The sequence below is a fragment of the Haematobia irritans genome, chromosome 5 (assembly GCF_050003625.1).
Source record: "Haematobia irritans isolate KBUSLIRL chromosome 5, ASM5000362v1, whole genome shotgun sequence".
Lineage (NCBI taxonomy): Eukaryota > Metazoa > Arthropoda > Insecta > Diptera > Muscidae > Haematobia > Haematobia irritans.
The window spans coordinates 17653803-17668536 of NC_134401.1; the positions used below are offsets into that span (position 1 = coordinate 17653803).

Here is a 14734-nt window from a genome sequence, read left to right on the forward strand (position 1 = left end):
AATTTCCATACGGATCAGATACTTTCGAAAGTAACCGTGACCAGATAGCATTTGAGTCATGTAGTACGTCACTTCCCTACATCTTCACTCTCGCCAAAATTGTATGTCGGTTATGAGTCCATCTGCCCTTAGTCTAGTTCCTCCATCGTTCCAGCCATTTAACTCTGGTTTCTGTTTGGATGTTCGGAACCAGGTTTGACTCGCCCTTTTGTTTGGCCTCGAAAAACTTTTGTCACTCAATCGCCATATGATCTTTTGGGATCGTTCCTGCTATTACTAATGCGACTTCACCTGATATTGTGCGGTATGCTGAAGTGATTCTCAGAGCTGCCGTTGTTTGTATTGAAAGCGGCCTGTTTTCCCGGTTTCGGCGCCTGGGCAAGAACGATTTCACTATTTGGTTTGAAATAACAGCCTACATAGAAGAGAAACGAAATAATTAGAGGCCGCAATAAGCTACCTTTTCGGAGTGGAGACTTCACCGCCTAATTATTTGACTTTCTAACTAGATGACTTGCTTACCATTTTGCTGGTAGACCATCTACTGAGAAGAATGAATTGCCGCCCAAAGTGGGGCAATGTAGAAGGAGGGAATTAATTCACCCTTCTCACATCATATATGTTTATATAAACGTTACATTAATTATTATTAATATAAATTCAAGTGTTATTAATATAAATTATTAAGTCAACTCCAAACCAGACGATCAACGTATAATATCAACAATAACAAATTGGGATTTATATTTTTTAAGTCTATTAATAGAATTCCACAGTATTTACGAGAGATGCATAAACAAGTTACCGCCAAAACATGTTTTGTCACAGCGAAAGATAATATCAAACGAAACGTAAACAAACAATTTGCAGAGAGAGCTTTGGTACTTCCATATTGGCGCAATCATTCACTTCTCATTACGTATGAGAGAACAAAAGAAGTAAGCGTATAATAAACAAGAAGATCGACGTAAATATAACTTTATCCCAGAAAACGCAATTAAAACAAGTAAATATATTTGAATGCTAGACAAAGTCGGATCTTTTGTACTCTACTGCACTGTGATGTCAAGAATGGATATCGGCTTATTGTAAATTCTGCATTTTATTGTAAATTCTGATTGATAGACACAGACAAGATGAATTATTCGACGGATAGACTGTTGGTCGGTTGGATGAAGGGAACAGGAATACTATTTTTCTTTTCTATAAGAAATTTTACCAAAATTTTATTTATATGGAAAATTTTGTTAAAATTTTATTTCTAATGAAAATTTTGTTAAAATTTTATTTCTATTGAAAATTTTGTTAAAATTTTATTTCTATAGGAAATTTTATCAAAAAAAAATTTTTATACGAAATTTTATCAAAATTTTATTTTTATAGGAAATTTTGTCAAAATTTTATTTCTGTTGAAAATTTTGTCAACATTTTATTTGTAGAGAATATATTGTAAACATTTTATTTCTATAGAAAATTTTGCAAAATTGTGTACTACGGAAAATTTTTCAAAATTGTATACTATACAAATTGTATACTATATATGTATACTATTTTGCCAAAATTTTATCTGAAAAAAATTTCTATAGAAAATTTGCTTAAAATTTTATTTCTATCGAAAATTAGTCAAAATTCTATTTCTATACAAAATATTTTATCAAAATTTTATTTCTATAAAAAGGTTTTCCCAAATTTTTATTTTTTCAAAATATTTTATTTAAATTTTATTTCTATAGAAAATTTTTGCTATGGAAATTTTTTTCAAAATTGTATGTCTATAAAAAAGATTGTCAAAATATTATCTCTATAGAAAACTTGAGCAACATTTTTTTTCTATAGAAAATTTTGTAAAACTTTTATTTCTATATAAAATTATATCAAAATTTTATTTCTATAAGAAATTTTACCAAAATTTTATTTTTATGGAAAATTTTGCCAACATTTAATTTCTGTAGAAATATAATAAAATTTTGACGTTTTGGCGTGTACAGATTTGTATCTGGCGTTTTTTTTTTCGATGACTTTGTTGATCAAGTTCCTTAATCTCCTTTGTACATAAGAGCTCAAACAATAATTAATTGTAAATTAAAATTTTATTTCTTTAAAAAATTTTGTCAAAATGTAATGTATATAGAAAATTTTATTTCTATAGGAAATTTTATCAACATTTTAAGTCTGTCATCAAAATTTTATTTCTACAGAAAATTTTGTCAAAATGTTATTTCCACAAAAACGTTTTGTCAAAATTTTATTTCCACAAAAACGTTTTGTTAAAATGTTATTTCTATAGAATTTGTTGTTTAATTATGTAGAAAATGTTGTCAAAATTGTATTTCTATAGTATTTTTTTTTTCGCAATTATATAAGAAATTTTGTGAAAATTTTAATTCTACAGAAAATTTTGTCAAAATTTTATTTCTATTGGAAATTTTGTCGAAATTTCAGTTCTATAGAAAATCTTGTCAAAATTTTATTTCTACAGAAAAATTTGTCAAAATTTTATTTCTTTAAAAAATTTTGTCAAAATTTTATTTCTATAGAAATTTTTTTTTTAATTGTATGTCTATAAAAAAATTTGTCAAAATTTTAGCTCTATAGTAAATTTTATCAACATTTTATTTCTATAGAAAATTTGTCAAAATTTTATTTCTATAGAAAATTTTTTAAAAATATTATTTCTATATAAAATTTTATCAAAATTTTATTTCAATAGAAATTTTTCTTTTCCAAAAAAAAAAATTAAATATTCTTTTCTATACGAAATTTTACCAAAATTTTATTTTTATAGAAAATTTTGGCAAAATTTAATTTCTAGAAATATAATAACATTTTGACGTTTTGGCGTGTACAGATTTGTATCTGGCGCTTTTTTTTCAATGACTTTGTTGATCAAGTTCCTTAATCTCCTTTGTACATAAAAGCTCGAACAATAATTAATTGTAAATTAAAATTCTATTTCTTTAGAAAAGAGGAAATTTTGTCAAAATTTAATTCATATAGAAAATTTTGTCAAAATTTTATTTCTATAGAAAATTTTATCAACATTTTATTTCTGTCATCAAAATTTTATTTCTATAGGAAATTTTATCAAAATTTTATTTCTATAGGAAATTTTATCAAAATTTTATTTCTACCACAAAAACGTTTTGTTAAAATGTTATTTCTATAGAAATTTTTGTTTTAATTATGTAGAAAATTTTGTCAAAATTGTATTTCTATAATTTTTTTTTCAAAATTATATTTTGTTTCTATAAAAAATTTTGTGAAAATTTTAATTCTATAGAAAATTTTGCAAAAATTTTATTTCTATTGAAAATTTTGTCGAAATTTTAGTTCTATAGAAAATCTTGCCAAAATTTTATTTCTACAAAAAAATATATTAAATTTTTTTTTCTATAGAAAATTTTTTAAACATTGTATGTCTATAAAAAAATTTGTCAAAATTTTATCTCTATAGTAAATTTTGTCACCATTTTATTTCTATACAAAATTTTGTCAAAATTTTATTTCTATAGAAAAAGTTGTAAAAATTTTATTTCTATATAAATTTTTCTTTTAAAAAAAAAAGAAAAAAATTAAATATTTTTTTTTTTCTATGAGAAATTTTACCAAAATTTTATTTTTATAGAAAATTTTGCCAAAATTTAATTTCTAGAAATATCTGGCGTTTTTTTTCAATGACTTTGTTGATCAAGTTCCTCAATCTCCTTTGTACATAAAAGCTCGAACAATATTTAATTGTAAATTAAAATTTTATTTCTTTAGAAAAGAGGAAATTTTGTTAACATTTAATTATTATAGAAAATTTTATCAAAATTTTATTTCTACAGAAAATTTTGTCAAAATTATATTTCCACAAAAACGTTTTGTTAAAATGTTATTTCTATAGAAATTGTTATTTTAATTATGTAGAAAATTTTGTCAAAATTGTATTTCTATAGTAATTTTTTCAAAATTATATTTCTATAGAAAATTTTATCAAAATTCTATAAACAATTTTGTGGAAATATAGAAAATTTTGTCGAAATTTTAGTTCTATAGAAAATCTTATCAAAATTTTTTTAGAAAATTTTGTGAAAATTTTAATTCTGTAGAAAATTTTGTAAAAATTTTAGTTCTATAGAAAATCTTGTCAAAATTGTCTGAACGGAATGACAATGGTTATATACACCCTATCCTATGGGGGAAGGTATCATGATATATGTATTCCTTGACATTGGAAGTGGTGTATAGTCGGCTTTGGCAGATTTTGTGTTTGTTTATGTTTTTTTTGGATTCACCGATATTCAAAAGCTATGAATGTACCTACATACTTCGAAGAAGATGGCAATAATTATTTATTGTTTTGTTCATAAGCTTTTAAATATTCTAAATAAGTGAAACTAGAATCAGTTTTATTTTTATTTTGCCAATCAATTCTCCCAAATATTCTGAATGGAAATTAAAATTTTGTTTTTATTTTTTAAAAGCTCACATTTGTAGCTAATTTTGAGGTGGTTGATAAACAAATACAGATAGAGAGTGAGAGTAGGAGTGAGAGATGCATACAGAGTGAGATAACTTGAACTTCTATTGAATATTCAACATACGCACCATACGGCCAGTTATCATTCTGTATTTTAGGCACACAAGAGTTTAAAAACAAAACACAGAGAGAGAGAGAGAGAGAGAGTGAGAGAGGAAGAAAATGAGATAACTTGATATTCAAAATAAGCAACATATGTCTACTAAAATAATTCGGTATAGCCTGCGTTAAAATGTGACATACACACAGCAACAATGAGCTTCAAAGTCGAGTATTTAGTATCTTAACGGAAATTCAAGTGTGTAGAACGGGTGGGAGACTTCATCATGTTTGTGTTAACCATAGTGCTGGGCATTATTCTTGCCCTAATCGGCTATGGAATACAATTTTTGCGGCGACATTATTCCTATTGGAAATGGTTGGATATAGCCCATGAACGTCCCCATTGGTTAATGGGTAATTTCGATGGCTGTACAGTAACCAAATCGGTGGGTCAATGTGTACAAGAGCTCTATGACAAATATCGTGATACTGGACCATTTGTTGGCCTATATTGGTTCACCAAACTCTCAGTACTTGTGACGGATCCGGGATTGATTAAGCACATTCTCATTAAAGATTTCTCCAAGTTTACTGATCGTGGAATGTTTAGTAATCCTGAAGATGATCCTTTGACGGGAACTCTTTTCAATTTGGATGGTAATAAATGGAGACATATGCGTAATAAGCTATCGCCCACGTTTACATCGGGAAAAATGAAGATAATGTTCCCGTTGATTGAAAAGATTGCTGAAGAATTGGTCAGCGTTACAGATAGAGAATCCCTCAGTAGTGGTGAAATATTAGAAGTTTGGGATCTTATGGCTCGTTTTACTTCGGATGTTATTGGATCATGTGCTTTTGGCATCGAGACAAGTAGTTTGAAAAATCCCAAATCGGAATTTCGTATCATGGGTCGTAGAGCCATAACAGAATATCGTCATGGTATACTGGGAGTTGCCATACGTTTGAATTTTCCCAATTTTGCTCGACGTCTACATATGAAGGAAACTATTCCGGAAGTTGAGGATTACTTTTTGAATTTGGCCCGAGAAGCAGTGGAATATCGAGAAAAGAATAATATACGCTGTAATGATTTCATGGATATGTTGATAGATTTGAAAAATAATAAATTGATGAAAACTGATGAGGGAGATGAATTAACCTCTTTGACTTTTGGAGAAATTGCTGCTCAGGCTTTTGTATTTCTTGTGGCTGGTTTTGAAACATCATCGACCACATTGGCTTTTATTCTTTATGAATTGGCCAAAAATGAAGAGATTCAAGAGAAGGCTAGAGCTGAAGTTCTTGAGGTCTTGGAAAGACATAATCACAAATTTACCTATGAGTGTATGAAGGAAATGGTGTATATGGAGCAAATATTAAATGGTAAGATAACTAACGTAGAACGATAAGATTTGAGTTTTTAAATATTATTGAAAATTTCTATTTAAATATAAACAAGAATGGTAGCCGGTATAGCTAAATTTCATAAATAGCCAAATATTCTAAAATAAAAACTTATTCTAAATTCGAAGTCCATCAATATGAAAATTCAAGTAATGGCAGTAATTGGGGTTTGGTCCAACAGACATGGCTGGTATTTGGCATAATTAAAGGTTAGAAATAATAATATAGTGATTCCGAACACAATTCCTTATTTTACAGCCATTTAATGGCATTTTTCTTTGGGCCAAGGGCAATGGAAATTTTCTTTATTTCTTATTAACTTTTCAAAAATTTCCAGAAATCAATGGAAATTTTCTTTATTTCTTATTAACTTTTCAAAAATTTCCAGAAACTTTACGTCTTCACACCATTATACCTATTGTGTCAGTTAATAAAATTTTCTTTGGCACACGAGTAGTAAACAAGTATATACGGTCGTAAGTTCGGCCAGGCCAAATCTTATGTACCCTCCACCATGGATTGCGTAGAAATTTAGTAGAAGGTGGCCATCCACAATTGAATTACTTGGGTTGCGGTCGATGGCAAGGCATCTTAAAACTTCTTAACATCATCTTCTAAATTGTAAATTAGTCCATGCGGGATATATATTAGACAAAAGAAAGGTCGATTAAATACGTATATATTCAGTTCTTGACCGGTGTATAAAATAACGAACCGATATGAACTTTTGTGTGGTAATTATAGAGCCAGAATTGAAATATAGGGTCGCTTTTATATACAATTATGCACACGAGTCTACCTATTGGTAGATTTTTTTACTGTTTGGTAGATTGGTAGAATTCTTGACGTTTTCGAAGATTCTCAAAATATTCCTCTCCAAATAAGAGGTGCTTCATAAATTTCTATAAAAAAATATATTGACAAGTTTTTCTATAAAAAAAATATTTTGACAAAATTTTCTATAGAAATAAAATTTTGAGAAAATTTTCTATAGAAATAAAATTTTGACAAAATTTTCTATAGAAATAAAATTTTGACAAAATTTTCTGTAGAAATAAATTTTTGCCAAAATTTCCAAAAGAAATAAAATGTTGACAAAATTTTCTATAAAAATAAAATGTTGACAAAATTTTCTATAGAAATATAAAATTTTGGTAGATTATTTTTGGCTCGAGTGGCAATCGTGATTTTCCTGTGATTGGGAATCGGTTTATCTGGGGGCTATATATAATTATGGACCGCTATGGACCAATTCTGGCATGGTTCTTAGATACCATATACTAACACCATGTACCAAATTTCATCTGGGTTGGATGAATTTTGCTCCTCCAAGAGTCAACGGAGGTCAAATCTAGGGATCGGTTTATATGTGGGCTATATACAATTATGAACACGAGTCCACCAAAAATGTCAGATTTTTTTACTGTTTGGTAGATTGGTAGAATTCTTGATGTTTTGGAAGATTTTGCAAAACACTCCTCTCCAAGTAAGAGGTGCTTCATAAATTTCTATAAAAAAATATTTTGACAAAATTTTCTATAGAAATAAAATTTTGACAAAATTTTCTATAGAAATAAATTTTTGCCAAAATTTCCAAAAGAAATAAAATGTTGACAAAATTTTTATAAAAATTACATTTTGACAAAATTTTCTATAGAAATAAAATTTTCACAAAATTTTTTATAGAAATAAAATTTTGACGAAATTTTCTATAGAAATAAATGTTTGCCAAAATTTCCTAAAGAAATAAAATGTTAAAAAAATTTTCTATAAAAATAAAATGTTCACACAATTTTCTATAGAAATATAAAATTTTGGTAGATTATTTTTGGCTTGAGTGGCAATCGTGATTTTTCTGTGATTGGGGATCGGTTTATCTTGGGGCTATATATAACTATAGATCGATACGAACCAACTTTGACATGGTTTTTGTCGGCCGAATACTAGCGCAATGTACCAAATTTCAACCGGATCGGATGAATTTTGCTCCTTCAAGAGGCTCCGGAGGTCAAATATGGGGATCGCTCTACCAAAAATGCCGGATTTTTTTTACTGTTTGGTAGATTGGTAGAATTCTTTATGTTTTGGAAGATTTTGCAAAATATTCCTCTCCAACTATGAGGTGCTTCATAAATTTCTATAAAAAAATATTTTGACAAAATTTTCTATAGAAATAAAATTTTGACAAAATTTTCTATGAAAAAAAAATGTTTACAAAATTTTTAAAGAAATAAAATTTTCTATAAAAAAACATTTTGACAAAATTTTATATAGAAATAAAATTTTGACAAAATTTTCTATAAAAATAAAATTTTGACAAAATTTTTTTATAGAAATATAACATTTTGGTAGATTATATTTGGCTCGAGTGGCAATCGTGATTTTCCTGCGATTCGGTTTATCTGGGGGCTATATATAACTTTAGATCGATACGAACCAATTTTGGCATGGATGTTATCGGCCATATACTAGCGCAATGTACAAAATTTCAACCGGATCGGATGAATTTTGCTCCTTCAAGAGGCTCCGGAGGTCAAATATGGGGGTCGCTTTTTATGGGGGCTATATATAATTATGGACCGATATGGACCAATTCTGGCATGTTTCTTAGATACCATATACTAACACTATGTACCAAATTTCAAACGGATCGAATGAATTTTAGTCCTCCAAGAGGCTCCGGAGGGCAAATCTGGGGATCGATTTATATGGCGGCTATATGTAAAAGTGAACCGATATGACCCATTTGCAATAAAATCCGACCTACATCTATAACAACTACTTGTGGACGGACGGACGGACATGCTTAGATCGACTCCGAGTTTCACCACGACCTAGAATATATATACTTTATGGGGTCTTAGACCAATATTTCGATGTGTTACAAACGGAATGACAAAGTTAATATACCCTCATCCTATGGTGGAGGGTATAAAAATTTCTCCAATTAATAAATTCTTGATAAAAACGAGCTTATTATTTGAAAAAATCAAATACAAGTCGAATACAATAAATAACAAGTTTGTAATAAATAAAAAAATTTCTTTATTTCATAGTTTTACAAATAAAATCATATTAATTTTTCCCCTAAACCTTTTCGATATTTTCCAGAAACTTTACGTCTTCACACCATTATACCTTTTGTGCATCGTCAAGCATTGGAGGATTTTGTTGTTCCCGATCATCCGAAATATGTCATCAAAAAGGGTATGTATGCCGTACTACCCTGTGGACCAATACATCACGATGAACGTTATTATCCTCAGCCTTATGTTTTTGATCCTGAAAACTTTTCACCCGAAAAGGTAGCTGAACGTGATTCCGTTCTACATTTACCATTTGGTGATGGTCCACGAAATTGCATTGGTTTACGTTTTGGTAAAATGCAAGTAATTGTGGGTCTTGCTTTACTTTTGAAAAATTTCAAATTTTCCATTTGTGATGAGACACCAATTCCCATGAAGTATAGTATTCAAGGTATTATTACAAGTCCAGAAACTGGAATCCCACTAAAGGTGACAAAAATAAAATAATTTTATTACAAAAACAAGTAAAGTAATTTAATTACAAAAAAAAAAATATATATATATATATATATATATATATATATATATATATATTTATATTAAACGAATTTGTATTTCATATTAAATTAAAAAAATAATAATAATTTAACTGAAAAATCTATGACTTGAAACTTGATTTTTGTTATTTTTGATCTGAAGAAATTTTAATGAAAAAATATACATAATCTATGTTTTGAAAATGTTTTTATTATATATAAAAATATAATTCTCTCAGATTTGTATCATTCTCTTGAAGTAAAATGCCTTTGAGGTTGGAAAAAAATTACATTTTGTAAAGACAAGAATTGGCGGTTTAAATTCAAAATTATTGACTTGATATTTAGTATTTTAGTATACTCCCCGAACATGATTTATATCGAACGATTTTCCGAGATAACTTCTTGAGAATGTATAAGTCGTAATTACGATTCTAAACTCTTACATTATAAGGCGCAAAAAACCATCTGGGCACTTAAACCAGTGATGAAGAATCCACATCAGCGTTGTTGAGCACAATGTGGAACCAGATATTTGGAGGTACATTGAGAGTTTCAGACCTACAGTTCCACCACTTACGTGCACGGGCCTACTATTAGCCCAGTGATACCTTCTTGCGCCCGCCGAAACCTTCAATTCCCCCAAAGGAAACCTTCTGTTTCCAGAGTAACACCTTTGGGCCTTCAATTTTCCCACATATTTTCGGGACTACAGTTCAAACACTGAGATCTTCAGTTCTACTATTTCCTCACTATTCTCTTACTGAGACCTTCAGGCTTACCATTTTCCCACTGATGCAATTCTTCCACTGAGCCTTTGTTCTTACAATACCTCCACTGAAACCTTCGAGCCTACAAATCCTCCACTAATAACTCCAGTAAGATACCTTCGGATCTACTTTTCCGTCCCTGTGAAATTCGTGCCTACCATTGTTTCAAAAATACATCCGGGCCTACAATTCCCACTTGGGATGTTCGGTTCTACAATGTTCTCACCGATACCTTCGGGCTTACAATTCCCCCTACTGAGATCCCCGTGTTTAAATTCATCCAATGAAACCTACGGTTGTACCAGTAAGACATTCGTGGATATAATTCCCCCACTGGGAGCTTCGACAATGTCCCCACTTATTCCATCAGTTTTACCACTAAGACCACCAGGCCTTCAATTTAGGACAGACATTCGGTTCTACAGTGTCACCACTAAGACTACTGTTCCCTCCCTGTGAAATTCGTGCCTACCATTGTTTAAAAAATACATCCGGGCCTACAATTCCCACTTGGGATGTTCGGTTCTACAATGTTCTCACTGATACCTTCGGGCTTACAATTCCCCCCACTGAGATCCCCGTGTTTAAATTCCTCCAATGAAACCTACGGTTGTACCAGTAAGAGATTCGTGCCTATAATTCCCCACTGGGAGCTTCGACAATGTCCCCACTTATTCCATCAGTTTTACCACTAATACACCAGGCCTTCAATTTAGGACACACATTCGGTTCTACAGTGTCACCACTAAGACTACTGTTCCCTCCCTGCCTCCCTTCGTGCCTACCATTGTTTCAAAAATACATCCCGGCCTACAATTCCCACTCGAGATGTTCGGTCCTACAATGTTCTCACTGATACCTTCGGGTTTACAATTCCCCCCAATGAGACCCCCGTGTTTAAATTCCTCGAATGAAACCTAAGGTTGTATGTTACCAGTAAGACATTCGTGCATATAATTCCCCCACTGGGATCTTCGAACAATGTCCCCACTTATTCCATCAGTTTTACCACTAAGATTTAGGACAGACACTCGGTTGTACAGTGTCACCACTAAGACTATTGTTCCCTCCTTGAGAAATTCGTGCCTACCATTGTCGCACTAATGCATCCGAGCCTACAATTCACACTCAGGATCTTCGGCCCTAGAATTTCCCCATTGATAGGTTAGGTTAAGTTAAAGTGGCAGCCCGATTAAGATTCAGGCTCACTTAGACTATTCAGTCCATTGATACCATCGGGCTTAATATTCTAGCACGGAGACCTCCAAGATTACAATTTCTCCAATGAAACCTACGATTGCATCAATAAGACATTCGTGCCTATAATTCCCCCCCGGGGACCTTCGAAGAATATTCCCACTTTATCCTCCAGGCTTTCAGTTTTACCACTAAGGGTCGGTTTCCCAATGTCTTGTTATTATCTATCGTATCTCATACAAACAGTTTACTAAGTGGTGGTCTATCCACCGCTTAAGTATTAATCGGAGGATGAGAAACTAGCCATACGATTTCTAGGCCTTTAATTTAACGACATACTTTCGGTTCTACAGTGTCACCACTAAGACGTTTGAAGGTACAATCCTCCCAGTCCTAAAATTTACCCACTCAGGACTATAATGACACCTTCGGACATGCAATTCCCACAATGAAATCTTCGGTTTCACCACGAAGATTTTCGGGCCTTCAATTTTCCCACAGACTTGAATGTCTCACTGAGACCTTCGAACCTACCATTGTCCAACTGATACCTTACGGCCTACAATTTCCTCTCGGGATCTTCGGTCGAACAATTTCTCCATTGATACCTTCCCCTACTGAAACGTTCGGGCCTACAATTTCCTCAATGAAGCCTTCGGTTTCACCGATAACATTGATAACATAAAAACTTAATACAATTTGGATTCTATTATTATCATTTCATTATTAATTATTATATTAATATATATATATATTTCTATTTCTAATTGATATCTAGAAATAAGTTTATATACAAATTTATTTATACAAATTTTCACGAAACCCTTTATAATGAATTCGAAACAATATATTGAAATGTGAATCGATTTTTGAAATTAAAATGTGCTGAGTTTTTAATTAAAGGATTGAGGATGTAGCTGGTTTGTAAGGGAAGTGTCGCGGCAATTTCTTGGGGGATGCCTTATATAAATAAATGGCTAAAAGGATCTCAAGGATGATCTACATAAGGGTCATGTTAAGGGGGGGTAGCCTAACGAACCACATCCAACAGGTTCAAACGTTTAAAGAGTGTCCGTCCGCCCGTCTCTCTGTTATGAAAATTCAAATTTCTACTTGTCCATCGTTAAGAAAATTCAAAGAGAAATTATTATCAACACCAGGCACTTATTTTTAAATGGATGGATAATAACGGATCGAAACCCACATTTCCGGCGAGCTACAGCCGCAGCTTGAATTCATAGTGCCACCGTTAATACCACAAACCTTGTCCATCACAGATGCTACGGCGGAAAATATTGTCGGGGGTCAATCAGAGTCAAGAGTACATTTCCGCTCAAACAATAAGATATGCCTTAGGCTTTTTTAGTGTCTACTACATTATTTTATTTGGTCTATCAACTGATCAATTATCATGCTTTTGCAACTCTATACCATAAACATTGAACGTGATGGCTTGTAAAACGTGTCCGATTAACCAGTTTTAAATACCCACTTCCCACATTTTCTATATATATTCCAATATTCAATATTCTTAGCTACCAGTCACAATTTGAAGCTACGTATTGAAAAGTAATTTTGTAGCTTATTAATGGATTAAATCGATCGAAATCATCACCATAATAATAATGATTACCACAATCCTCTGGACATTATTTTACGCCTTACTCATATACGTGTGGCAAAGGCTAAGGAAACATTTCTCGTATTGGCATAATTTGGGTATACCCTGTAGTAGACCCCATTGGATTGTGGGGAATCTACAGGAGATTACGTTCATATCACCATTTTGTAAAATATGGCAAAAATATTATGACAAACATCGGACATCAGGGCCATTTGTTGGATTCTATTGGTTTACCCAGCCTGGAGTATTTGTAATGGATCCGCAGCTTATTAAGAATATCCTAATCAAGGATTTCACCAAGTTCAGTGATCATGGTTTGTATTGCAATGAAAAAGATGATCCTATGACAGGATCTTTGTTCAATTTGGAAGGTCATAAATGGCGAGAAATGCGTAGAAAGACAACGGCTACATTCTCTTCGGCCAGAATGAAATCTATGTTTCCTTTAGTGACGAAAGAAGCCAACGAATTCATAGCCGTAATGACACAACAAATAAGGGACAATTCCATAGTAGAAGTAAAAGATCTACTATGGCGTTTTACCACCGATGCCATGGCCAGTTGCGCCTTTGGCATTGAAGCCAATAGTTTGCACAAGCCTGATCCCGAATTCCAGAAAATGTGTAAACGGGCTCTCCTCGATCAACGGTGGGGTATAGTATTCCGTTTGAGTTTTCCCCATTTGGCTCGACGCCTATGCGTGAAACATACTCCTGCTGATGTGGAAGAATATTTCATGGATATTACTATGAAAATGGTAAATTCACGTGAGCAAAGTGCCCTACGAAGAAACGATTTCTTGGATATGTTAATCGATTTGAAAAATAACAAACTCTTGAAAGCCTCACCTGAGGGAATGGAGATGACAAATTTGACTCTAGGTCAATTGGCCGCTCATGTTTTACAATTTATATTGGGTGGCTTTGAAACTTCATCGACTGCAATGTCATTTGCCTTTTATGAATTGGCTCAGAATCAAGAAGTCCAACAAAAAGCAAGAGAAGAAGTTGTCCAAGTAATGAATCAGCATCATGGAGAATTCACATATGAGTGCATATGGTTTTTATGAATCAAATAATACAAGGTAAGTTCAAGAATATCCTTGGGGATTATTTGGGGATCGAAAATGCTTAGAATTAGCGATGCGTTGTAGTCGTTAATTATGTTATTTAAAATGGCTCAAAAAGAGGCTTATAATCGTCCTGATTTTCCATCATTTTCCAATCAATGCTGGTTCAGAAACTCCGAGGCTAACCACGTAATGCAAGACTATCGTTTAGTGTGAACATTTCATCCAGATCAGATTTATATGTCTGTTCTTACCGGGTGTGAAAGCCGGAGTATTGGTGGCTATTAAATGGAACGTTAGTCGATGATTTTCCCAAGCAAATTCACAATAGTATCGCTACTCCACTACTACTACTGGATGTGAAAGCCAGAGTATTGTTGGATTCTAGAAAAAATGTGAACGTTGGTGGATGATTTTGGCAAGCAAAATCACAGAATATTAAGACGTAGACATGGCAGCCGCTGGCCAATGGGTGAGATCCATCGGGTCAATCCGGTACAAAGAACCCGCCGCCGTGGGATCGTACAGATCGATATCCCTT

At 32.0% G+C, this 14734-nt stretch overlaps 2 protein-coding genes across 2 annotated transcripts; both read left to right on the top strand.

Annotated features, from left to right (window-relative positions):
* The first annotated feature begins 4777 nt into the window (after positions 1 to 4777).
* On the top strand, positions 4778 to 9571 carry LOC142240487 (cytochrome P450 6a9-like). The gene is made up of 2 exons (XM_075312187.1): positions 4778 to 5950; positions 9083 to 9571. The coding sequence occupies exons 1-2, from the start codon at positions 4849 to 4851 to the stop codon at positions 9502 to 9504; spliced, it is 1524 nt and encodes a 507-aa protein (XP_075168302.1). The 5' UTR covers positions 4778 to 4848; the 3' UTR covers positions 9505 to 9571.
* Positions 9572 to 13080: 3509 nt separating this feature from the next.
* LOC142239536 (putative cytochrome P450 6a21) lies at positions 13081 to 14193 on the top strand. Its single transcript, XM_075311322.1, has one exon. The coding sequence runs from the start codon at positions 13126 to 13128 to the stop codon at positions 14191 to 14193; it is 1068 nt and encodes a 355-aa protein (XP_075167437.1). The 5' UTR covers positions 13081 to 13125.
* The last annotated feature ends 541 nt before the right edge of the window (positions 14194 to 14734 follow it).